This window comes from Chionomys nivalis, chromosome 7, assembly GCF_950005125.1.
Source record: "Chionomys nivalis chromosome 7, mChiNiv1.1, whole genome shotgun sequence".
In the NCBI taxonomy this organism is placed as follows: domain Eukaryota; kingdom Metazoa; phylum Chordata; class Mammalia; order Rodentia; family Cricetidae; genus Chionomys; species Chionomys nivalis.
The window spans coordinates 70,113,439-70,141,062 of record NC_080092.1 but is presented as its reverse complement, the minus strand read 5'-3'; the positions used below and the strand labels follow the sequence as shown (position 1 = coordinate 70,141,062).

General features: G+C 43.6%; 1 protein-coding gene across 1 annotated transcript in view; it reads left to right on the top strand.

The window, feature by feature from the left end:
* The window catches only part of Ankfn1 (ankyrin repeat and fibronectin type III domain containing 1), a 135,542-nt gene that overhangs the window by 15,288 nt on the left and 92,630 nt on the right, over positions 1-27,624 (top strand). Inside the window, exons 3-4 of the mRNA XM_057775958.1 lie at positions 4,527-4,721; positions 6,036-6,149. Of these exons, the coding sequence (XP_057631941.1) occupies positions 4,527-4,721; positions 6,036-6,149 (309 nt within the window). The remainder of the gene's footprint in view (positions 1-4,526; positions 4,722-6,035; positions 6,150-27,624) is intronic.

Below are 27,624 nucleotides of genomic sequence, written 5' to 3'. Positions count from 1 at the left end.
TACCTTCGAGGGTTACCTCCATTCTTGGAAACAACCATTTACAAAGCATATTTCTGCCAAAGACAAAGACACTGTTTCCAATTCCTCTGCTTGAGGATAAATGAAGCTCTCTTTGCAAGCAATAGCTTTGCAAGGCAAAGATGGCTCAGGGTTTGGGGTGCAGCCAAGCTGGGATAAAGATCCTTCCTATCACTGAGATGAAGCGATTGTCTGGAGCCTTGTTTTATCTCATCAATAAGAAAGAGGAAAATGGCAACAATAAAAAAAAATGTGTTGTAAATTGCAAAAATTCCATTATCACCATTAAAAGCAAATGTATTCATTTTTCGCAAGAAAATCAAATAAATTATTCCCTCAAAACCTCAAGTAAATTAAAATTAGGGGCTTGCACGATGGCTCTGTGGAGAAAAGCAATTGCTGCTCCTGCAGAGGCCCTAAGCTCAGTTCCTAGTGCCAACATTGAGTGCCTCGCATCAGCCTTTATCTCCAACTCCAAGGCATCCTGCGCCTACAGAGACAACATGACTAAAACTTTAAATTTTTTAAAAAAAAATTTCAAATTACCCGCATGCTGCCCTCATTCATATTTTCAATTTTTTTTTTTTTTTTTTTTGCAGCCAGGTCCCATTCAGCAGTGTAGTGGAAGAGTGAAATAATGAAATCACTATGGATCTGCAGTTCCTAAGCTAGAGTCCAGCACCAGACAAAGTCCATTCAGCCCCATCACTATGTATCTCAAGATTTAAACAGTAACCCTAATTGTGTTCTTTGAACACAAAGTTCCTGCCCCACCTCCCACCCCCATCCCATAGTTAATTAGCTGGGCAGGTCTTATAACAAATTCCCACTCTGAAGCACTGGGTGGTAGAAATACTGTTGATAATTAAACACCACAATAGCAGGGAGCCTGTCTCAGGAGCCGTGAAGTGCTCTTGCCCCCGCCGGACGGTTTGCCACACACCCACAGACCCTCTATTGTGCTGCCTATGGCTGCTCAGAGGGACAGTCACTGGGCTGCAGAAGGGACCAACTGCTAGGAAAAAGAAAAAGCTAATACTTGCAGAGGTCAGGACACAAGAAAACAGCCTGCGGACAGAAGTGAAAGTGGAATCGAGACCCAAGACAGGGAGCAGAGGATGGCCAGGAAAAATCAACCAGAAAACAGGCATGACCCCTGCCCCCATTTCCGATCAAACAGCCAAAAACGAGTGTGCCAATTATAAGCTGAATATAAACTGCAATATGTAAATCATAAGTTGATTTATATTCCCTTTGATTTGGAGAAGAGTTCTCTGAGTTCTTGAAGGTGTTTAAGAAGATTGTGACTAAATCATCCTGCTTGCCTGGATCCCTGCTTCTTCGCCTTTAAAATAGGGAGAGTACAAAGGTTCCCACCCTGAAGTCAAACAAACAAAAGAAGGTCCCCAGAACAATATTAAAGGTACCAAAACCTACCCCATCACACATCCACTCATGATCAAATTACCCAGCTTGATACAATTATCATATTCACTTGCTTTTGCCTAAATAAATCTACCCAGTTAAGTCGATTATCTCATTGGACAGATGCTACGATTGGCAATTGAATGGGTCATTAATAATGGGCAGAAACATGGCTATTTTATAGTCAGCTGGTTTGGTGGCAAAAAAAAAAACAAGTCTTTCAAAGGGGTGTTTTATTAAGCTATTAAAAAAATCCATAGGAAAAAAGTATAAAGATTTGCCTGGTGAGATGGTTGGAGAACACAGGTTCAGCTTTTGAGATTGGTCCACACGATTGCCTGTAACAACAGAGGCCAGTGAGTACAGTCTCAGGGACACCTGGGACTGAATCTGGAAAGAAAAAAGATTTCAAAATACTTTCTCTTTTTCAAAAATGTAAATCTTCAGGTTTTTTAGGATTTTCCCCCATTCGCCTCTAGAATCAACACAGCTGTCATTTCCAAACAATATGTTCTCATTCTGTTCTGCATGGAGAATCTAGCGTTCTAGAAGAACAGCGACACTGAAGGATAGTGGTTCCTGAGATGCCCTCCAGTCCCTGTCCCACCCACCATCACCACTGCACCCCGCAGTAGCAGAACCATGCCATTTTGCACAGCACTGGGTTGTAGCCCCTTTGGACTGGGCACCTGACTGTGGAAGTTAAAGGTGCCCTCCTGGTAGATTCGGAGAGGGCGAATCTGCCTTATGATGAGAAAAAGGACTAAAGCCCTGGAGGAGCAGAGGGGACAGAAGTAAATTGTGTTATGTCAGGGAAAGCAGGAAAAAATGTCAGGGGCAGGGAAGGGGAGCCACGCACAGACCTCGAGAGAAGCTGTTCATCCGAAATGCCACCTGGAACGCCAACCCATAATAACTGTTGTGGATATAAAAAATTAATAGGGGGGATTTCAGAGTATTAGAAAAATTTATTTTTATAAATCATGTGCCTATCACCCAAGTGTTGACGCATGCGTGCAATTCAAACACCAGGTTTACAATAAAAGGCCCACTGAGTAACTTAACAAGGGCAATTCCTCCATTTTTTCTCTAATTTAGAGCGGGAGGAGGAGGGGGCAGCGGGGAGAGGGTGCAGTTACTGGGTCAATTAATCAACCTGAAAACTGTGACACAAGCTCTGACGCCTAACCTATGTCTAAAAATACACAAACGTATACGAATTTGTTTTAAACTGTCAATGCCTATATTTAGGGCCTTCCCAGCAAGCCTATAATGAGACTGTGTTTGAGGGCTTCAGTCGGAGCAGACTCTACCATTAATCTGAAGTTAGTTAAATTAACAGCATTTAGTACTGCCTTGTCAGTCTTAACAGCTCCAGGAAATTGCACCTTGAGGCTACTAATATTGCCAATTTTTCCACTGGAGCGTGTGCGCATGGAGATGTGTGTGTGTGTGCGTGCATTTTTCCTCCTGGACCTCCCTATTCATGGACCGTCATGGCCTCGCTACATCCCCAGCACTTAGATTATCATTTATTCTGGCCTCCGTTAGCCTCCCTGGGGGATTCTGCACAGCGTAGCTGCTCAGTCAAAGAGTTTTTTTAACTTTATATTTATTTGTTTATTTTTCTGTCATGGCTCATGACTGAGGCTTTAAAACAAGAAGTGTGACAGCATTTCGAGTACATGATTGACTGCTGCAACAACATTCATTAGCCGTGCCAAACCTGCAGCAGAACACAGTCCCGGGTGTTCCGAGCAGCAGCTCTAAGAAGAAAGAAGAAAAGAAAAAGAAAAAAAAAAAAGACTCAACTAATTTTTCATTGACCTCATCTGTAAATAAATTTAGACTGATGGTGCTCAGGGGCAATAATAAATTAGTATTCATTTCCTGTAATTAACGCAGACATGCTTATGAACACAGAGTATCTGAATAGACAACCACCTAATTTCCATTTCAAAATACGCCTAACACATTTTCACTTGAGTTATCTTCATCATATTTCCCATTAATTATAAAGAATGAAATGGGTGGGGTTTGCTTCCCACTCATCAGAAAGAAATATTGTTTTGGTCACAGGGAGCGTCAAACACATTCTCACTGGGGGTGGCGAGCACATTCCAATGACACATCTGCAGACCTTGCCGCTGGCTTATGTCCCTGTTCCTGTGGTCCTCGGCCACCTTTCCAGAGGGAGGCTGTCTCCTGTCTTGCCACCAGTTGGGAGGGGCTCCTCAGAAGTGACAGGTGACCACCTAAGCAGACCCTCCCATGCAGAAGACCACAGGATGCAGCCTCACAGGCCAGCCCAAGAATGGGCAACTTCTACCGCTGCTATACATCTGACCACACAGTGCAGATTGAGTTAACAACATGATGGAAGCCAAGTAGAGCTTGGGATGCACCAGTAAAATCCAAAAGCAAAATCCAAAGGCAAAGCTCTAGTTAGTCTGGCTCTCTGGGGCATGGATATTTCTGGAGAAGGTGTGTTCCTGGAGCCAGACCACAGTCGAAGACCACAGTAGGGTCCAGCCATCAAAACTCCCTAGCTCAACTGTGGCACAAGCTTGAGATACTTCATTAACAGTGTAGAAACTGGTAAATACTAAGAGAATACTAAGACATGCATACAAAATTTTCTCTAGGCTGATAAGAATGTGACAAGGGCAGAAAATTTAAGCTAGATCCCACCAAATATTTTCTCTTTAAAAATCAACTTTGGTAGAATGTAGTTTGTTCCGTCTTGGCCTAATGGGGCCTCTGCTCCCGTGTGTGTGTGTGTGTGTGTGTGTGTGTGTGTGTGTGTCCGTGTCCCTCCAAATGTCATCAACACAATCATAACTGGTTATGCCGAAGGAGTTCCCTGGGAAGCATGTGACAAAATGGCCGAAGAGCTTTTGGGAATGTCTTCATTTGCTGAATTGATCACTAAACAGTGAATGCCAGTGTTAGGCCTTATCATAAGATACTTGATAAGAAACACAGAGCCCACGTTCTCCAAAGTTTTTCAAAGGCAGAGATACGCAGACAGCCTAAAGCTACCATGCTTCCTAAGGACTGTCATCTTGTCTCTTTCTTCCCAGTCGTCAGCCGAGAAAGCCGAGCCATGCACCTCAATGCACTGGTCCAGGAGGCCCAGGACAGAGTGAGTGAGCTGTCTGCCCAGGTGGAGAATGAAGGCTTCACTCTGGACAACACCGAGAAGGAGAAGCAGCTGAAGGCTTGGGAGTGGAGGTCCCGGCTCTATCGACGCATGAAAACCGGCTTCGAGCACGCCAGTGAGTATGCGCGCAGAGGACGGAGGCACTTGACAAGGCTGAGCTTTGGTTAGAGACAGCCAGGCCTTTTACCGATTTCTCAACTCTCCGGTCGTAGATGGCTGTTGTCAGCCTCTTTGGGGCAAGAACTCTGGGAGGCTGTAAAAGGGGTTTTTGTCTTGCTTAATTTTCTGGCTCCCAATTGGTTCCCTGGCCACAGCCCTGAGCCCTGGGTGCTTCTGGCCTCCCTGCACCACATCTCGGCTCATCTAGCACTTCCCACCAGCTACGCCCTAGTGCCTAATGACCCGATGGTCTGATGGCCTAAAGTGGCTATATTTTGGGATGTGGAGCTGGAAAAATATTTTTTTGCCTATTTGTCCAGCTTCTGCTTCAACTTCAAGCTTAAAGTGTTTTCAACTCTCTACTGTATTTTTTTTTTTTAGAGAGAGAGCTATAAACTGAACTTAATACAACAGAGAAAGATAGTCAGCTGGCCCATGAATTATGCTTTTGTCTGCCTTTCCATTCTTTTACCAGTTCTTTTGGCTTGGTTAAGACAGTCCAGGTTAATACTTACTGGCAGTGCAAAATTCGCTGCTGAGTGAAGCCCCTGATGTGAGGACATTTCCAGCGCAGATGTTTGTGAACCACTAAACTCTCATTCTATAAGAATTTTTTATCCTGGAAGATTTCATTAGGACAAAAATGTCCAACTCAAACACTTGCGAAGCCCTGCTCTCATTCTAAAGGATTTAAACAACTAAAACCGGAGTTGAAATTCTAAATACAAAGAAAAAAGTCAGTTCTATCATTTAAAAGCCCCTGCCTCAGAGAATGTCCAAGCAAATGAGCCGACTCTGGGAGAGGATGAAATTCCAAATACAGGGGTTGTGATGATGGCTCCATTGGTGAGAGCACTCGTTGTGCAAGCATAAAGACCTGAGTTTGAACCCCTGGCACTCATGAAATACTCCAGGCATGGCCACAACTCCAGCCCTGTGTTGAGAGTGGAGGGCAGGAAGATCGCTGGGCTTGCTGGCTGCCAGTCTAGCTCCAGGTTCAACAAGAGACTCTGTCTCAAGGGAATGAAGTGGAGGGTGCTCTAGTAAGATACACTACGTCCTCCTCTGGGTCGTGCACATGTACACACACTTGTGCTCACATGCACGCACGCACTGAGCCTTTTAAGGAAAATGTTCACAAGGGAAGGCAAGTGGGTTCTGCAAACCAACATCTGCACAGTGTGTGCTCCCACCATCCCACAAAGAGCCAGGAGTGTGTTTGAAAAGGATCTGAGAAGCTAAGACTCTGATGATTTTCCTTCTCTGTCAGGAGCCCCGGAGGTGCCAGCCAATGTCTGTCTCCTGGTAACCAGCAGCACATCCCTCACCGTCAGCTTCCAGGAGCCCCTCAGTGTCAATGCAGCTGTAGTGACCAGGTACAAAGGTACTGCACTCCCTGTCTTCTCTCCCTGCGCCTTCCTGGAAAGGGATCTGGGGCATGGGGATGGATGGTGTGCTTTGTGTGTCTGGTTCCACACTAGTGGGGTTGTTTTTATCCCCTTTACTTTTGAAGTCAACATAGAGCCCTGTACATCATTGTAAAGGTTCAGGGAGGTGAGTGAGAATGAGTCATAGGTATATTGAACAGGACTGGGTGGCCATTCCTTCATTGAACGTCTCGTTCACGTCTGCAGTACACCTGTTCTACAGAACATAGGGCGGTGATAATGGTCATAAGAAAAACAGCTGATCTGAGGAGCAAAAAGGCTGAACTCTGGGGGGTCAATAGCGGGGAGCAGGAAGCATCGAAACTGACCTCTATGTCCCCACTGACATTCACTGGGTCCAGAAAAGATGATGATGATATGATGGGAGCATGGTCAGGAAAGTCCCCATGATGTAGGCAGCCTTCAGACCCGGTTATGAAGGACAGATAGAAGCTGAAGGGAGATATTGGGGACAACCTGATTTCTACATGGAAAGAACAATGAATTCAGCTGTCAATGCAAAGGAGTACTGGAACAATTAGAGGAGGAAAACCACAGCAGGGGTAGCAAATCATAGCTTGGTTCCTCTGGAGCAGGAGAACGTGGAGAGGAATTGAAATAGAAACAGAAGTCAGGGAGTTAAAACTCCGTGTGATAAACTGTGGAGAACTATTGGGTACAATAGGGACAAGCTCACAAGTCGATTCTGAAGTGCTGATCGTTTGTACGATGGGCTGGGGGAGACAGAGATGGATTCTGAATTTTTTTAAAAAGAAAAACAGAGAGAGCTGTTCAAAGTCAAGGGCATGGCAGCCTGAGCCAGCTCCAGCAGCACTGATGAAGGACAGGAGGGGACCGGGGAGGAAGATGTGGTAGGACATCATGAAGCCAGTCAGGCCCACGCACAGCACCCGCTATGAGCTAAGTACCGCCTGAGCCTCTGTGTCACGGCTTGGTCCTCACCGCTGTGTCATGAAGCATGTTTATCCTCACACACACCAGGGATGGCAGATTATAGAGTTTTCTTAGGGGCTCACGAAAGAGCCCGAGTCATTGCATTCTGCCCATTCTAGACTGTGGGAAAGGAAAGGTAATCAATCAATTTTCTGATTCACATGGGAATGGGGACTGGCCCTGATAAAGCTCTCTACACCTGTTCCAGGGTGCTGGTTCACAGGAAACAGTGTGTTCGAGTCTCTACCATGCCCTCTACCTGTGAAACTGCTAACCTCGGTTACACGCCTCCCTGTCTTATGCTCAAGAGCATTTTGTACATCTGTGTAGATATGGTAGCTTTCTGGGTGCTTGGGATTGTCCGGGGTCTGTTTACTCCATTTGTAATATCTGAGGTGAGAGATTACAATGGATGGACTTGGTGAACTGGGTTTTCTGTGTCAAAGAGGAGACAACCTTAGACCACCAGAAACTGTGCATAGACGAAGCCCCTCGGGATGGCTTCCTGATGCTACTCCTTTGAAACAGTCCATGCTTCCCTTTGCCTTCTGTTTCGTCGTCTCACTAGCCTAGACTAACCTTCAGAGCCAGGGTTGACAGACAGGGTCAGACACAGGCAACGCCCACTTCTTACCGCTACCTCTCTCGAGTTCGGGATTTTGATGGAATGTTTCATCAGTGCTGCCCAACTTGACATTTCCTTCTCAGGTACGATTAGTGAGCTATCAGGAGCTAATTTACTTAGCTCTTTCCTACTTAACCAAAACCCCAGAAAATTCTGCCGGCGTTCACATCTTTAACTCTTCTCTTGGGAAGCCTTTGGGTGAGGTGGAAAAGAAAGTTTGCAGTGAGCGCTCGGAGTAACTGGAGGGGATTAATTAAGCATTATAAACAGAATTGTCTGCTGCATCGGGAAGCTGGCTTCCTTACACTAATTTCTGGGGACATAAATGGAGCCCTTAACCCAACCGCTCTGAGGGGTTATTTAAAGCAGCTGGCAGTCCACTGTGTCCACAGAGACAGATGGGCATGTTTTAATGCAGGGGTTGAAGTAATTATTTAATTGTGGAAATAATAGGAAAATTACCCTGAGACAAAGATAATTATTATTATTTTTTTTTTTTTTGCTTTTAAAAAAAGAAAAAGAAGAAAAAGGCGGCGAGACAATTGAGAAATCCACAGAATGAAACGGCAATTATCTAATGGTTTATGGGGGAAAGCTTAACCCTGCAGTATTTGGGGTTTGGCAAAAAGGCCTCATTCACCCTACACTCCAGAAACCTCAGGCATATCTTGACAGCTAAACGTCCCCCCCCCCCACTTCATGCTCAAGCCAATGTATATTGGGGGTGGGGGAGGCAGGCTCTGGCTCTTTCTGTTGCCCATCTGCTTACATTCATCAGCATGGTTTTGAGGAGTCTTCTATAGAGCATCTCTTTGGGGGTCTTTTTTTTAAGATTGCAGAGTCATGCAGCAGGCCAGTTGCCATCTCGATGTGGGAGATTAAAGGTGTCCATTACAGCTTAGAAGGCAGGAAAATGGTTCTCAGGGAAAGCCTCTGGTTTCCCCTGTCTGCATTCTCCCCGGCTACAGTTAACTGGGGCTGATTCTAGGTGTTTCTTCCTCCGATGCAGTCTTCGCATCTTTCTGTCTCATCTTAACGATCTCTGTGGTTTACAAAGAGCAGCTAGAGTGGTCCCAGATGCGCTGATGCATTGGACCATTGCCAGAACACTGTTCCACATCTTCCTCCTCATATCCTTGGATAACCTGCCTGAACTCCTCATCTGGAGATTGCATGTTGTTTTTCTGCAGGCCCAAACAGAATGCGTTTTCAAAATGATTTTGCTGCTCCTTGCCTGGCTGGGATGAGGGAACTGAGCTATATAGATGAGAGACTATATCACGTAACAGGTGCAGTACAACCCCCTCCCTCATTCTTTCTCGACTAGAAGCAGTGAGTGACACCTTGTGGCTTGGTAATTACAAGATACTGCAATAGGCTCTACAATGTGTAAGCACTACAGTACTTCTAGCTACACTCTTCCCTGCCCCTCTTCTCATCCTATGTCCTGACAAACTCAAAACCAGAGCCCTATGCTGATACACTCCCGTAATCCCAGCACCCAGGGGATAAAGGCAGGAGCATTCAGCTTTCAAAACCAGCCTGAGCTGCACAGTGAGTTCAAGGCCAGTCTTTGATGTACAGTGAGACCTTGTCTCAAAAAACAAGGGGCGTGGTTACAGCTCAGGGGAGCATGCTTGCCTGGGATGCACAAGGTTCTGAGTTCAGTCTTTAGCACAAAGGAAAAAATCCTAATGTCTGATTCTTATCATTGAATTGCTTGGCTGCTCTTCATTGAGTCGTATTGCTTTGACAAAGCAAGCGTTTCCTCTCAAAGAACTTGCCAGCACCTTCTAGGAGCTGGTAGCCTATCTGCTGGTACCTCTACCAACCGCCACCTCCAGGTTCTTTCTCGGGAGGAAAAGAAGTCAAAGAATGTCTGGGGGAGTAGTCTGCTATATGCTCACGAAACCTCAGCTGATAGTGCCAACACAATGAGGGCCTTGCAATTGCCTCATCTTTCTCCAAGACAGGAGAAAACCTGAATTCAAGGGCCACAAGTGCCCAATGATTGCTATTTCCATTCCTTTTATGTCTCCTGTTCCTTTTCCTCTGTATCTTATAGTTTCAAGGGAATTTCCCTAACAAGAAATGAGAACATTACATGAAAAAAATGAACTATCTTCCATGTTTAATTGAAGAGCTAATCCGAGCAGAAGTATGGACCTGCTATCTTGGTTATTAGAACAAAGCACTGCAGCATGCTGAGAAGGAAAAGATTCCTGATGCAGTTTGGGCTCTTTGGGTTCAGGGAACAGGAGATAGTGACAAGGTTTACAGCAATAAAGGAGGGCTGGAAAATCCACAATGCAAAGAATCAGCTAGCTCTCTTCCTTTCCCTTTATTTGGGTACTAGAAACCACAGCCCTAGGCTGGTACACTCCCGTAATCCCAACATTTAAGAAATAAAGACAGGAGCATCCAGATTTCAATACAAGCCTGGCTAAAATGTGAGTTACGTTTAATGGGGGAATATTGAAAGTCCAGTGAATGAGAGAACCGGGAGGCTGGAAAGCCACTCTGTGGAAGAGCCTTGTGTCTGAGCTGTGAAGGCCTCTGGGCCCTTAGCTGTCCTGTTACCCTTCACATTGCAGAGGAGTCAGGATCCAGCCAATTACTTATCAACAGTCTTATAAACTTCGTTGAAGTCTTTCCCCAATAATCTATATTGTAAAGAGTTGCCTTTTTTCTCTTGTTTGTTCTTTTTCTTTTCTTTCTTTATATTTTGATCAGTTTTGAAAACTAAGACTTCAAACAATACAGCGAGAGTTATATAAAAGAGAATACGTTGCCTTTCCAGGAATCGCACATCTCTGCCATAAACTTCAACTCGAAGACTTTAATACAGATCCCACAGATTCTTTCTTGGTCTGTATAAGGAAGCAGTCATGTGCCACATAGTGGATGATGTTTCTGCCAATGGCAGACTGCCTGGACCACAAGGTCCTATATAACCGTATCATCCCGAGAGGTAGCTGTTCACACAAGGATGGATTTCCTCAGTAACACCTTCTCAGAATGCATCCCCATGGCTAAGTGACAAGTGACTACATATGCAAAGGTATATAGCTTCGTGTGATCTAATATACATTGTCACACTATGTTAGTCAACTTTCTGTCACTGGGACAAAATACCTAAGGGAATCAACCTCACCAGAGGGAAGACTTATCTGGGCTTACAGCTCCAGAGATGTCAGCCCATGGTCACTGGGCTCTATTGTCTGTTATCACCTAATGGAGATCAGGAAGCAAAAGAAAACGAAACGGAAATATCCGGTTCCCAACAATCCTTTCAAGGCCACGCCCCCTCCAGTGGCCTCAGTGCTTTCTTATTGGTCCTGCCCCCTAGAGATTCTCTCACCTCCTAAAGGGTCCATCCACTTCTAAATTTCCCTCACACTTCCCCATGCTGCTTTCATCTCCTAGTGGCTCCACCACTTCCCAGTAGGGCCACAGGCTGGTGATCAGTTATTTAGAACATGAACCCTGGGGGGTTATTTAAGATCTAAACCATAACTCGCCGTTTACCTGAGCCTACAACTAGACGCTTCATCCGACTTAGTGATAATCTTTCAGTTCTCACTGAAAATACTATATTTCTTCCTAGGCTGATGTAGTTGGATCTTCTTCATTTGTGTAACAGTTGGATACAGTACTTTCAGGCCATAGACAGGAGTGTAGCTTTTCTCCTACTGATGGACATAGGTTGTTGAGGTTTCTTTTAAACCTATATTTATTTTTCCCCAGGGGTCAAACTTAGGTTGTGAGGCTCAGTAGCAAAAGTCTTTACCTGCTGATACAGTCCCATGGGTTGTTTTTATAAACGTTTAGTACACCAGGTTACGGTCTTAGTATTCATATATGCCTTTATCTTACCTATCTCAGCTTTTTTTTTTTTTTTCAAGAATGGCTAACTAGAAGGAGACTCAGTCTAATACCACCAAGTAACTTTATAGCTTATTTTAATAGGGAAAGTCCCTCCCCCCTGGAAATAAATGTCAAAAAGCCTTTGTTGTTATATACATTTTTTCTTCCAAATGAATTTTAGAATTGGCTTGTCAAATTCAGTTTTTAAAAATCTTCCCGGGCTTACATTGTATTCCTAATATGAAGAGACGTCTTACCTATGAGTCTGTTATCCTAATTAGGTTGGGTTAGCGTGTGTTTAGGATAGCATAGACTTTTTCTTTCCATGGGTCTTCTATGCACCCTGCTGGGTTCATGCCCAGTATGTTTCACAATGTTTGTGACTATTATGAGTCAACTATTTTCAAGAGTTAGCCAGGTGGTGGCACACGCCTTTAATCCCAGCACTTGGGAGGCAGAGGCAGGTGGATCTTGTGAGTTTGAGGCCAGCCTGGTCTACAGAGTGAGTTCCAGGACAGGCATCAAAGCTACACAGAGAAACCCTGTCTCTAAAACAACCAACAAAATAAATAAATAAATAGATTTTTCTCTGAGTGGTTATCAGTGGAGTAATGCCAATGTTTAAAATTTTATTGAACAGCATCTCTAAAATCTCTATCAGCTTCTCTTTTTCAGTACCTTGCCTGACATCTCATAAGATGTTTCCTTATAAAAACTTCCAGAATTATAATTTTGTCTCTTCCTTCCTAGTGTTTTCCTTTTTGTTTTTTAATCTCCCATGATTGAGGAGCGTCGATTCTAGCTCCCTACATTCTATATAGGGAGCACTGATTATTGTTCTCTTGTCTCTGCTTTTGACAAATCGTAGCTAATAGTTTACCATTCGGCATGCTGCCAACTGAGAGGTTTCTGGTAGGCTCTCTTGATCAAATTAACAAAGTTTTAATTCACGTCCAGTTTGCTACTTTACCTTGGTTTGCATAAGAAAGAGATGGCTAGTTATGCCTCAGTTTTCCTATTCGTTTCCTAAATCACTGACTTCATCTGGAGTAAAAGCAGTGACACAGAGTTCCACAAATACAATCGTGTTATTTTAAGCTTCTGTCATTTTAGACACTTTATTTTTCAAAGAGTGTGTGTTTCCAGTGCCAGAGAGATGGCTTAGCGGTTAAGAGCACAGGCTGCTCTTCAAGAGGACACTGGTTCATTCCCAGCATCACGTGACGGCTCACAACCATCTGTAACTCCAGACCCAAGGTATCTGACACCCTCTTCTTGTCTCTGCACACTGCACTCATAAGGCGCATAGATACACATGCAGAATAAATAAACAATTTTTTAAGTAGCTGTACTCCTGCCTTTTCTCTTAGAATAATTGAATTTGGCTGTTTTATTTGTTGTTTGTTTGGTTGATTGGTTTCTTAAGTCATAACATTGAGATTTTGTTATTTTCTATGTTATAGCATATTTTAAATTATAACATTATAAAAGATCAGAGATTACACCATTTTGACTATCAAACTGATCAATGCTTGCTCCGGGCTACAATATGCTAGTTTTCCTGATGCTTGCACATCCAAGAGACAATAGTCACTCCTGTTTGTGGAATATGTCTCTTCATCATAAATCAAGGCCCACAAGTTTTCATGTCGTTGAGTTTTGTATGCTTTCTCAGGAGGGAGAGATGCCAAGGATGATGGCCACACTCCCAGGGTCAGATGCACTTGATTTTGAAATCCAAGCACTACTTACTAGTCAAGTTTGACCTTTGGCACAATAATTAAAACCTGTTTCTTGTTTTTAAGACTGTTTTTATTATTACATGTATATGTATGTGCTTGTTCATCTGTTTATGCACCACACCTTTTGGGTTTCCTCAGAGGCTAGAAGAGAGCATTGAGTCCCCATGAAGTGGAGTTACCCCCATGCAGTTGTGAGCTACTGGGTGTGTGTGCTGAGAATTGAACCTGGGTCCTCGGCAAGAGTAGCAATTATTCTTCACTGCTGAGCCGTCTGTCTAGCCTGTTTTCACATTTTATAGATGAGAAAATTTAATGTTTACATCTTCGCTCTTTTCTTGTATATGTGTGTGTGATGTACATGTGTATATGGATGTGTTGTGGAGGGACATGTGCAGGAGGCCAGAGGCTGATGTCAAGTGTTTTTCTTGATTGCTCGCCATTTTATTTTACTGCTCAGGGTCTCTTGCTGAGCCTGGAGCTCTCTACTCAGCTAGTCCAGCAAGTCAGCTTGCCCTTGGAGTTCCCTAGCTCAACTTCCTAGGACTGGGACCACATCGACCTGCCTTTAATGTGGGCTCTAGGGATCTCTACTCTGCTCCTCGGGGTTATGTAGCAAGTCCTTTATCCACTGAGTCATCTCTGCAGCCCTATTTTTCTGTTTTTAGTTTTATTATTAGATTAGTTTTTTTTCTTAATTTGAAAACTTAATTTACTTGCTTTTGATTTTATTAAGATTTTTTTTAATGCCTGCATTATTGGGGTCTTGTTTAGAAAGTCCTTTCTTGTGCCAGTGAGTTCAAGCCTATTCCCCACTTTCTCTGCTATCAGATTCAGGGTATCTGGTCTTATGTTGAGGTCCTTGATTCATTTGGAGTTGAGTTTTTTACAGGGTAATAAATGTGGATCTATTTTCACTCTTCTACAGTGCAGCTCTCCAATTTGACCAGCGCCATTTGTTAAGAAAGCTGTGCTTTCTCCAGTGTGTACTTTTGGCTTTTTGTCACAACCCAGGGGTCTGGAGAATTATGTCTGTATCTTCAAGACTATTCTATTGATCAATGTGTGCTTTTGCACCAATGCCAATTGATCTTATTACTGTAGCTCTATAATACAACTTAAAATCTGGGCTTGTGATACTTCCCAGAGTTCTTTTATATTCCAGATTATTTTAATTATTGTAAGATTTGTGTTTCCATATGATGTTAAGAGTTTTATTGTAATTTATAAAGAACTATGTTGGAATTCTAGTGGGGTTTGCACTGAATCTGTAGATTGCTTTTCATAAAATGGCCATTTTCACAATATTATTCCTATCAACCGAAAAAAAAAGTGATCTTTTCATCTTCTGATGTCTCTTCAATTTCTTTCTTCAGTCTCTTAAAGATTTTATTATACAAGTCTTTCACTTGCTCAGCTAGATTATTCTAAGCTACTTTTATTTTTCTTAAGTCTACTTTGACAAGTGTTGTTTCCCTGGTTTCTTTCTTAGTAAGTTTGTCGTTTGTATGCAGGAAGGCTAGTGATTTCTGTGTGTTAATTTTAGCCTGATATTTTTCTGGAAGTATTTATCAACTGTAGAAGTTTTCTGATTGAATCTTTGGGGTCTTTCATATATAAAGTCCTGTCACTTACAAATAAGGGTCCTCATGAAGCTGAAAAGCTTCTGTACAGCAAAGGACACCATCATCTGAGCAGACAGGCAGCCTACAGAATGGGGGAATTGCTACCTATTATACATAGGACAGAGGGTTAGTATCTAGAATATGCAAAGAACTCAAAAAAGCTGAACAACAAGAAAACAAATAATCCAATTAAAAATGGGGTAGAGAACTAAACTGAGTCTCAAAAGACAAAACACAAATGACTGAGAAACACTTTAAAATGTTCAACATCCTTAGCTATCCTTAGCTATCAAGGATATGCAAATTAAAGCTACTTTCAGATTTCACTTTACTCCAGTCAGAATGACCAAGATGAATAAAATGGCAGTAGATCCTGGAGAGGGGAGAAGGGAACATTTACTCAGTGCTGGTGGGAATGCAAACTGGTACAGGCAATGTGGAAATCAGTTAGAAGGTACCCCCCCCCCAAAAAAAATCTGAAAACAGATCTACCCTAAGATCCTGCTATACCACTCTTGGCCATCCACCCAAAGGACTCTACATCCTACCACAGAGATATTTTGCCAGCCGCGTTCATTGCTATTCTATTCATAATAGTTAGGAATTGGAAGCAACCTAGATGCCCGTGGACTGAGACATGGACAATGAAAACCCAGTATATTTACATAATGGAATATTATTCATCTATTAATAAATACTGAATTATGATATCTTGAAGGTAAGTGGATGAATCTAGCAATAATCATCCCGAGTGAGGTAACCCAAGCCAGAGAAATAAACGTTACATTTGCTTTTGCATGTGGCTGTTATCTTTCAAGCTTTAATATGTGAATTCCATTTAAAATATCCACAGAGGTTAGATAACCAGAACAGGACCGGGGTGAGGGATGGAAGTAGAGGAAGGGATCTTCTAAGGAAGGAGAAATAGACTATAGATAAAAAAAGAAAGTCAGAATAGGATAATTGAATGGAGAAGAGGAAGGGAGAACGGGTAGAAGAGGGAATATGGGGAGGGATAACTAACACTGTAGAGCCTTTGAGAAGTCATATGGAAACCTACTACATATAAAAAGGGAATTTAAACGGAATTACCATATAATGGGGGAGACAATGCCCCAACTAGACATCTTATACTACAATCAAGGAAAACCTCCAGTACCAGAAATGGATTATACCTTGTTGAGCCACTGGTGAAAGGGGTCTCATAGACCACTCCCCCAAACATCATAGACTACTGCCAATGCTATTATTACCCTCCATAACCTGGCAATTAAGCCCCTATTGTTGAAGATACCACATACTTATGTCATAAAATCTGGAGAAACTGGACTGGTGCGCAACTAGACGTTTCTTCCCTACCGACTAGCATTCATAGTGCTGGAAGGTCTTATCCATAGAAAAGAAATGCAAATAGCAATCTCACCCAGTTATGAACCTTGTGAGCTACCATAGCAACCTGCTCTCAAGCTATACTCATTGGTGCAATCACGGCACAAATGTTATGGGAGTGACAACCACTTTTTGGCTGGAGTTAAGCCTTGCTTCAAGAAATGGAATCCGTATCTGATACTGGTCATGGGCCTCAGGGAATAAAGTACTTATTATTCTGGTAACTGAGCATAGAAATAGTATTATTCTTAAAAACATAGTGCTATATACATAGATTAATGCATCACTTAAACCTCATGAGAAAACTTCTTACAGTAGATAGTCATTAGCACAGAAACCTACAACTGGACAATGCACAGAGAGTGAGGGACTTTGGAGCACTTAGCATTAAATGGGATGTCTTTATCACACCCCTTGCCTTAAGGCGCAGAGATCTATGCGGAAAGGAAGCAGAAAGACTTTTAAGAGCTAGGAAAGATAGAAAGCTCTAAGGGGAAAAAAAGCAGTTTTTAGACACAACGAGGCAGATGCACATACAAAGACTGTGATTGCATGCACAAGACCCATACAAGTACAAGCCAGACCAAGCTCCAGCACAGAGAAGAGGACAAAGTCTCACCCCTAACCAAGAAGATATTTGAAATTGGCAGCTTCCTGGAGAGGTACTATCAGTGCATTCTCCAGCGTGGTGACACTGGGTATACTCCAGGTCAAGCCTCGTGCTCATGAGTGGTTGGCCAATGCAAAGCAGTCTCCATGTTTTTGAAGTGTTTTTTGTGTTTTAGTTCTTTTAAAGAGACAAAAAAATAAAGTTTGTGGGTAGGGAGTGGGGAAGGATCAAGGAGGAGTTGAGGTAGGGGAAAGAATATGATCTAAATATACTATATAAAATTTTTTAAAAATAAAAAAATTTTTAAATCATAGACTGTTCTAGCCTTTGGGGGAATCTTAAAATTCTCACAGGTGGCTAACAAGTTCTATGCGTGCTATTCATGATATCTGAAAACAGTGCACCAACTCAGCCAAGAATGAGGGAAGAACTTTCTTGCCTCTGATGTCAGAGGGAAGTTACTCTGTCTCACTTCACACCACGGCCTCGGTTTCCACTTGGTAGTAAAGGGTGCTTTCTGTGTGTTTCCGTTTGCCTGCGTCTCTTCTCGGTGCCACCCTTCCCCTCCTTTCTGTGACAACTACATTTAGTCTCTTGCAAAACGTTCATTCTTAAGTCTGAGAGTCTCTTACTTTGTGTGCGTGAGGGGTGTTTGTGGGTGTGGGTGTTGGTGGGCGCGTGCAAGAGTGCTGTGCTATGTGTGTGCTGTGCTGTGTGTGCGGAGGGCAGAGAACAACTTATAGGAGACAGTTCTCCCTGTCCACCGTGTGGCTACCGGAAATCAAACTTAGGTCATCAGGCTTGGCAGACTACCCCCTAAGCCATCCCACCAGCCCCTTTATCTCTTTCTATATATACTTTCAAATTCCCTCCTTGGCGATGCTGTGACAATGGAATTTCAATGTTTATCAAATGTATACGATGCTTTTCAAAGGAAGTTGCTTCCTTATCTTCCCCAGCATGTCCCCAGCAGCAGCTGCTCTTTAACTTGCACAGCTGTGGGAGTTACCTCTCTGGTCACGTGCTTCTACGGCTATTTCCGGATTCATTATCTGCCCTTGTTTACCCAATTAGAACTGGGACAAAAGAATTGGACTCGCCCATAAGAACCACACTCACCAGAATGCCCCTATTCTCCCAATCAGTTACATTTCTGGGTTTAATGGCAGCGGCAAACGCCTGCACCACTCTGGACACAGACATTGTTGACCTTGCAAAGTCACGTGAAACTCTTTACTTTGCCTCTAAATTCCCTCCAAACCCCTGACCTTTCTGTTGCATTTCTTAAGGTCCTCCCCATTGTATTCTCAATTCCTTTCAGATAATCCTTTTGGATTAGTGCCCCCTTTCCCACAAGCAGTACTTATTTCTCTCTCCCAGCTTACTCTCTGCTTCTGCTGTAATATGTAACAAATGAAAACCACAGTAACACATCAGCACACACCTATCACAGTGTTAAAAAAAAAAAAAAAACCTGCAAACACTTCTAGTGGGGATGCAAAATGGTAGTGCCACTCTGGGAAGCAGCGAGGTCGTGTCTTTGAAAGTTAAACACGTAACTCCCATAGAGCCTGGTGCTTGTACTACTGAACGCTTATTCCAGTAAAACAAGAGCTTCTACCCCTATAAAAATCCTTCCCAAAATGTTTATAGCAGTTTTATAAATGAGAGCCAAGACCTGGAAATAAACCAGTTGTACTTCAGTAGTGATAGCTGAACAAACTGTGGCCCGTTCTTGCCATGAGCATGACCTTGGGAAGGAAAGTCAAGGTATTTGTAAAAGCAACAAACTGGATGAGCCTTCAGAATGTCGTGCTGAGCGGAGAGGGTGACCCTAAAGGACCTGCACATGTCACCATTTCATCTATGTAACACTTGAGATAGAAAACACACTGCAGTCGCCAGGAGGTCGTGAGGTGGGGGAGTGTGTGGCTCTGCTGCCTGTCTTCCAGCCAACAGAGTTGGTTTAAGGTGCCGTGTTTGCCTTTTAATGGATCTGGAGAGAAAAGGAGTAGTGAGGCATGGATGCGTGCATGGCGTCTTGATCCAGTCTCCCGGTTGCTTGTATGTAACCCAGTCTGAATGCTCAAAAATCATGAGCTAATGCTAACCTGAGCCCAGCCAATCCTGGACAAAGCACAACTGCTACTTAAACTGGGTCACCTAGAGGCACACACGACACTGGGGCTTTTGTATCAGTTGGTGAAGGATTATTCCCGACACTAACTTCTTCTTCCTGGTATATTTGGAAAATCATCGACTTAGAATGTAATAGGAAAATTCTGGAATATATGAGCTTTTCCTGAAGGTATGAATTCCTGGAAGGCAGGAATCTTTTTCACTTTGTGGGGGAGGGAGTTATTTTGGTTTGGTTTGGTTTTTATCCTTACCTGCTGCATTTAAGCAGCTCTCTTGGTTCTTTAGTCGGCTCCTCCTTCCACAGGACCTTTGTCCACGATTCTCCCATCCCACCCACTCACCTGCCACCTCTTCACCAGAGACACATTTTTCTACATAACCACTTTAAATCAGACGCTATAGCTTATGATGTTCAGATTATAAACATAATTTATAGATTATGATAAATTTACAGATTTACAAATAGTTCTATCATTCACCCCCTTCACCTTCCTTAAAGTAATGTTTACAACTTGTAAACATCTATTTACTTTTGTTCAATACTTTTATGCTAAACATATATCAATATTATAGACTTTCTTAGAGTGTTTCATAGCTAATGTATATTTGGGCATTGCTGAAATCTAATATATATTTGGGCATGGAGAAAAGGTTTCATGAAACCCAGAGAATATTTAGGACAGGAATTCCAAAACTAAGAGGTACATTAGTACAAACACACCCTGAGATCCATGTCATGCCAGATTATCTTTCAAACCCACCCAGTAGAGTCATAGATTATATTTTTTGAGAGCAGTTAGATGATTTTGACAGGTAGGGATGGCGAGAATATATGGTCGTGTACTCACTATTACCCCTCCCACTGACTGGGAGATTCATGTGAGCAGACTTTGTACTCATCTGTTTGTCATGGAGCCCGAAATATACAGTCATTCTTAATTAACTTATTTCATACCAAAAAAAAATGTAGCACTACCTATTATGTGATGGGCTGAGCTCTAGGCAGTGCACCTTGCCATAAATAAAATTTTAAAACAGTCTGCATCTAAAAAGCTTACATTTCCTGAAGAAATAGTAACACAGACCAAGGGACTAGAGAAGATATTCTGTGCATTGACCCTCTTCCTCTGACCTCAAACTTACAGGTGACATTATCTCTCAGTTATGGTTGAGAAAACTGAAGTGCAGGAAGGTTAAGAAATTTGTTCCTGGTCACATGATACAGAGGACTTGATGGAATTTAGAATCACCTGGGAAGCTAAACTCTGGGGTGTCTGTGAGAGAGCTTCTGGAGAGGTTTTCCTGAGGCAGGAAAACTCATTCTGAACGAGTGGCATCATCTCATGGGCAAGGGTCCTGGGACAGATACAGAGAAGTGAGTGGACCACCCGTCCATCTCTCTCCTTCCTGACTGTGGACGCAATATGACCATCTGTGTCTCTTGCTGGTGTCACCATGCCTTCCCACCAGTCAAACCCTTCTTTCTTTGGTGGCTTTTTCAGTATCCTTGTCACAGCAGGAGAAAGGTAACTAAAACAGTGACGGACAGGGAACTGGTCTGGTGCTAGGGCAATACGGTTCACAGGCCCAGGCTCTCACCACTGTGAAATCCCAGCTTAGGAAATGATACTGGGTAAAGAGACAAGCCAGTACCTATATTTCCCCCCCCCCCAGAACTTTGGGGAGCAGCCAGCACCCAAGGCAGAACTTTTATCTTCTACTCTACCTCCTCACGTTCTCTAGAGGGTCTACCAGAGTTGGAACTGCTCTGTATACAGGGACACATTTCTCTGGAAGGCAGCCTTCCCCTTGTGGAAGTCGGGGGGAAGGGGGCTTCTTACTCTTCTAGCTCATGTGATTCATTTTAAAATCAGGCTGACCGAGTCGAGGGTAAAATAAACGCATTGTGGACACAGAGAACACATCATAAGATTCCTAGTCACCCCCAAGCATTCAATACAGGGTGGAAAAACTTAATAACCAAGCAAAGTAAACAAACAACTGTTCAGATGATTTACAGTCTGGCCATGAAACTGACTTGGGGTCTGTCCCGCTTTCTCCATCTTAAGACACTCTCCCAATTCTCCTGGGGCAGGGCATGGATCCAGGCTTCATGTCAGACGTCAAAGGAAGCATATTTCATGTTTTCTGATTGTCTGGGTATGCCCAGAAATTTGTCAGGTCCTTTTCAATGTTAAAAACTTTCTTATTGCTTTTTTTCCTTCCAAGCACCTAGATAGCAGTTTGTCAAATATCTGAAGAGTGCTAGCCCAGCCCTCCCTCCCCTTCCCTTTGATCATGTTGTTTGAGGTTGCATGTACTTCTGTGCCTTTCAAGTGTCTGAGATCAGTCCTCGCCATGGACTGCCCTCACACAGCCCCTTTCTAGAGTGTGCCTGTCTCCTAGGTGTGGGGCCCTCAGAGCTGAGGAAGCCAACAGGACAGGGTCATGGATGCCTTCTCACAGCCCCCTCTGAGGAACGCACTGAAGATCTTCCCTGACTGCCAGGAAGGGTCCCCCGGAAGACTCAGACTTTAACCTAGACTGGCTCTCGCAGAGCCCAAGCCTCCTTCACTGCCCAGCGGCCCTGTAGACAGCCTTCAAAGCTTCTCACAGGGAGGCGCCACCTCTGTGTCCATTTTCCTTGGTTACACTAGACGACACTGCCTCCATCCGCATGCCTGACGATGGAGGAGACCTGAGTGCCAAAGGAAATGGTGTCTTGGGTTGAGGAAATAACTCAGTGGGTAAAGAACTTGGCGTGCAAGTGTGAAGACTTGAGTTCAGAGACCCAGAACCCGCAGAAAGGCAGGCAGGGTAGCATAGAACCCCAGCACTCCTACAGCAAGATGGGAGACAGAAAGATCCCTGGTTGTCTACAACCAGTCAGGCTAGAGTGCACAGCATGACAATCTGTTTCAAACAAGGTAGAAGGTAAGGACAACCAACCAACATCTGAGGAGACAGGAACATGCATGCACATGTACTCACGCATGAACACACGCACACTCACACAGAAATGGTATCTGACAAACCTTTGTATCTTCATAACCTATGGCCTGGCTATTGAACTGGTCTATTGACTACAACCCGGCTACTGAACTGCTCTAAGCTCTAGAGGAGAAGGAACTGGGAAATCAGAAGCTCTGTAAAGGCAAGAGGAAGATGTGAGATGACCATTATCGTGTTATTATTTATTAGATAGATGGCCTTCAGCTAGACACTGGGGACACAATGAAGATCCTTCTCACTGGTTTCCTCCTTAAGGAAGTCTATGGTCATTCAATCGTTCATGCATCAGTCACCCACTTCATGCCAGGCCCTTTCCTCGTCACCATGGACACAGCAATAAACAAGACCAATAAAGTTCCTGCCCAAGGAGGCTTTCTGTCTATCAGTGACTTACAACATATTCAACCTTTACTGTCCCTTCCTTCACCAGGTGATAGAAGTACTTGCTCTTTCAGGTGCTCGACGTGTTGGGTATGCGATAGTGAGGGACACACTATGTTTGTTTATGGAGAACCAGCTTCCCAGTAGAAGAGTTTGTTTTGCAACACAAAGAAAATGAAGTTTTCAACTGATCCGATGCTGAAATGCAATTTCAAAGTGGCATTGTCAGAACTGGCTTTAAATGAGCCTTCTGTCATTCTGCCCCTTTCTCCTGTAAGTCCCCAAAACCTCTTCCCAGACTCTCAGCCCTCATCTTCAGCTTCATCCTACCTGCCTCCAGGTCCCCCAAGTCCCCTGTTTCCAATGAAGTCTCTGCAAAAGTGGCCACCCCACCAACAGGCACAGCAGTTGAGACTCCTTCCCTCCTCTCCTCCCACACCTCTCAGCAAATGCAGAGCCAAGAAGCTTCTTGGCACAGAGGGAGGCCCACCAGACAGCTCTTCACTGTCATACAACCGTGAGAGTCCGCCCTACACTTCCTTGTAGGGCAAAGTCCTCCTGCCAATGGAGACTTAACTGGGCACGGTGATGTGCCAAGCCTCCCTACCCCCAACCAGTTCATCACCCCCTCTTACAGCATCCTCACCCCTAGACTGAGCAGACTTCAGTCCTTACCCCCGGGGAGTCTGGCAGTTGCTGAGCCCAGACACCCGGGGGGTGGGGAGGACGACAAGCTGGTGAGTTTCCAGTGGCCACCGCCACAGGTCTCCACTCCAGGCAGACACTGGCTGAAGCCTGACTCTGTCCGTGACTGCCTGCCTGGACACCCAGTTGGCAATATAGACCCAGGGCCACCGTCTAGGCCTCCTTCTCCCGACAGACACTTTCCCCTTGAGTCCTTTTTTTGGCTAGATCCCTTTGCAGCATTATAGTTTGTCAATAGCCCGAGACTGCTTTCTAGAATTTCTCTCCAGGAGAAAAGTGTGTTTTTCTAAGAAATAGGTGTTCTAGCCTGAAGCCTAATTTCATATGAGGGTTCAAAATTGAAACAAAAATAATCGCTCTCAAGTCTAGGAGCCGAGGGGCCTCTCCACACCCTAAAGAGTGCTTCCTCTTGGGAGGTGGGAGGCCGAGGTGGTCCTTTGTGTTATTTTAATGAAAATTTTCCAATTATAAAAATAACGTAGGCTCCTTAGATCAGCCAGAGTCCAGGGAGAAAACAGAAACCACACTCAGCTTGAATTCTGAATAAATTTTAAGAAAAAAAAAAAAAAACCTCACAGGTTGTTGAGCAGGGTTTGTGAGTGGACAAGAGACACAGTGGCACGTGGGACTGGCTCCACTCAGGAGCAGGAACTGTGGGGTTGTAAGGGGGTCCTGCCTGAGCCACCTGGGTGTCTAGGATGTCTGAGGATGCAGTTACCCAGAGGTGGGGGTGTGACAGTTCTTCAGACTGGTCTAGTCTCTACAATCAAAAACAGAACTTCAGTTGGGGTCTGTCAGGTGCCCTGCGAGTTTCTCTCACTGTGCCCTTCCCACCGGCATCTCACCACTATCTCATCACACACGCTATCTATCCACACGCTATCTGCACATGCTATCCACACATGCTCTCCGCACACGCTATCCACATATGCTATCTGCACACGCTATCCGCACACGCTATCCGCACACGCTATCCGCACACGCTATCTGCACACGCTATCTGCACACGCTCTCCGCACACGCTATCCGCACACGCTATCCGCACACGCTATCTGCACACGCTATCCACATATGCTATCCGCACACGCTATCCACACATGCTCTCCGCACACGCTATCCACACACGCTATCTGCACACGCTATCTGCAGTTTTCCTCTCTACATCTAGTCTCAGTAAAGACCAGGACTGTGCCTGTGTAGTTCATTATTACAGACTTAGTGAGTGGGAACTGGTGAGCTGGCTCAGTAGTAAAGAGTGTTTGCTGCTCTTGCAGAGGACCAGAGTTTGGTTTCCAGCACCCATGTGGAGCAGTTCACAACCACCTGTAACACCAGTTCCGCTTCTGTCTTCTGCTGGTACTCACACTCACGTGGATATATCCACACATATATACACCTAAATTAAAATTAAAATAAATGCTTGGGAAACAACAAAACCAATATGCAGCATAATACCTGCCATGTGATTATTTGTTGAATGAATGAGCTTAACTTTTTTTCTGTCTCTGGAGGTGTTTCTTAACATAGAAATGATTCAGGTCCATAAAATATACCCAACATTTCCCCCTCTTCTTTACCAAACCACATGGTAGGACCTGTATTTGAGTTTGGACTCCGTCCTGACATCTTAGTAGCTCAATGATCCTGGTGATACAAGTCACAAGTTCTCTTAATTTTCGTTCCCTTCTCTGGCAGGCAGAAAGGTTAGCCTGTGGTCTCTTGAGGCTGCTGCCCTCTAATTCTATGATTCCATGGTTCAGTACCGTTCCCAAGCCTTTCTCAAACCAAAGCCAATGGTCTTGCAAGGGCTTAGAACTCTAGCATTAGTTCATCTCCGTACCATAGCAATGAGCTCCCAGATAAAGAGAGGCATCCTGAGAAAACAAGGTAGTCAGATCAATCCAACCACAAACTGCCAAAGACCACTCTGCCATCTTCTGGCCTTGCAGACTTGCTCTACATGACTGAGCCTCAGTTTCTTTATCTATAAAGCAAGGACAACAGTGCCTGTTTCAGCTGCCCTATATTATAGAGATCAAAACACGTGAGATAAGGTATGCCAAATGGTTTACCCAGCACAGCATACCCTGTAAGTTGAAGATGATGTCATCATGGCTGTTAATCTAACACAAAATGACACATTATAAAGTCAAAACAAGTAAGCAATGCAACCCTGCTCTATATCAGACTAATGCATTGCAAGGGGGAAAAAATCTGAGTAGTTCCAGACACAGGACATTAGAACAAGATAAAAGTGGTATCAGTTATGAGCAGAGAAAATGTGCAGGCTCAGTAAGAAAACCATCAAAAAGCAAAATGAAATTAGATTCGTGCCTTCAAGCTTGTTACATGGGAAATTAAAAGGAGACCAGATATTTAAATATATTAAAAAATCATACATGTTCTAGAAGAAAATATTAGAGAAATCCTATATAACCAGAGTAGGCGGCTTCCATTTCTGAGCTGTTGTGAGCAGAATGGTGATGGGCATGACAGAGCAAGTATCTGGAGTAGGAGGTCGAGTCCTCTGGGCAGATGCCAGGCGCGATACAGCTGGTTCACGGGCTACATCTATTTATAACTTTTTGTAAGTTCTCCACACTGACCCCCAAAATGTCTCTGCCAGTCTGAAATCCCACCAACAGTGAAAGCAGGTTCTCTTTTCCCCAAATCCTGTTCAAAATTTGTAGTCAGTTGTCTTGTTGATCTTAACTATCCGCCTGGGTAATAAGAAATTTTAAATGTGTTTTGATTTTTCTTCCCCTAATTGTCAAGGGTAAACAAGACTGTTTGTCTTAGGCCTTTTTTTTTCTATTGTGAATTTTCTTCTCAGATCTATAGACTATATATTTTTTTTTAGTTCTTTATATATTCTGAATGGCAATCCTCTGTCAAATGCTGGAAAAAAGGTAGCTGGCAAATCATTTTTTTAAACAATTCAAAATATAAAATAAGTACCACTTGAAAAAAACCTTCAGCAAAACCAGCTATAATTTTTTTAATTTTATGCAATAGACAGAGGCTCATTTTTTCTCAGATATAGGTGTATGTATAAATATGTATTGTGTATATATAGACACAGACACACACACACACTCACATCTTCTGAAATCTGTATTTTAAAAACAATGAATGGGTAGCTCAATCACAAACAAGAATGGATATAAAAAGTTGCTGAAGCTGGGCATGGTGGAGGGCATGAATAGTCCCAGATACTGCAGAAGCTGAGACAGAAGCATCACTTGAACCCAATAGTTCAGGGCTGGCCTGGGAACAACTGGGAGACTTTATCTCAAAAAAAAAAAAAAGAAACAAGAAAAAGAGATGCAATTTAAGCTCATCTAAGAAGCCACTTCTCACCACTCAAGATATCAAAGAACTTAAAAGTTTTGGCTGGGAAAATAATCCAGTCAGTAAGCTGCTTGCCATGAAGGCGTGAAGACCTGGGCTCAATACCCAGAACCTACCTAATAAAACTCAGGTGTGGTCTAGAGTGTTTGTAGAGCACCCACATTGGGGACGTGGCAGGGGGGCTCCTGGGGCTTGCTTGCCAGCCAGCCTAACCCTATTTAGCAATTTCCAGGCCAGCGAGAGACCTTGTCTCAAAAACAAGATGGACTGCACCTAGGTAGTGACACCTGGATTTGGTCTCTGACCTCCATATGTCCACAAACATACATGCACATAAATGTACAAGTTGGCATACACACACACACACACACACACACACACACACACACTTCAAATGTTTAGTACATACTCCATGAATTAATCTCTAAAAGGCAGCTAGTTCCATATAATGCTGGCAGAAGTGTGTATTTTTATGACCTTACGTGTAGTACTTTGACAATATGTCTACAATTAAAAATACAAAGTAATTTTGACATAATAATTCTAATTGGGGAATGTATTTTATAAACATACTTAACAATGTATAAAATGACAGATCCATGAGACTTGTTTGTAGAAATAAAAATTATCCTGTGTGGTTTCTGAATAAAATGAAGAACACATTTTCACTTAGAACTACTTAGACATTTCTATTGAGACATGGTGGCTCTTTAAGAGGCTGTGGGACTGCATTGGGTACCAGTTTGGAGGGCTCATCTTATTGTTCAGATCTTAACTGACCCCAAAGGCTCAGAGGCTAAAGGTTTGGTTTCCACCTACGGCACTACTGAGGTGGCCATTTGGAGACAGACCTATTAAAACAGATTAAAGTTTAGGGGATGTGCCCGCAGGGAAATATCAGGGCCCTAGCCCCTTCCCTCTTCCTTTCCTTTTCCAGCAACCATAAGATGGCCAGCACAGTCCACCATATGCTTCCCACTAGGATATACCCTACCACTGTAGCCCCAAAGCAGCAAGTTCAAAAAATCATGGACT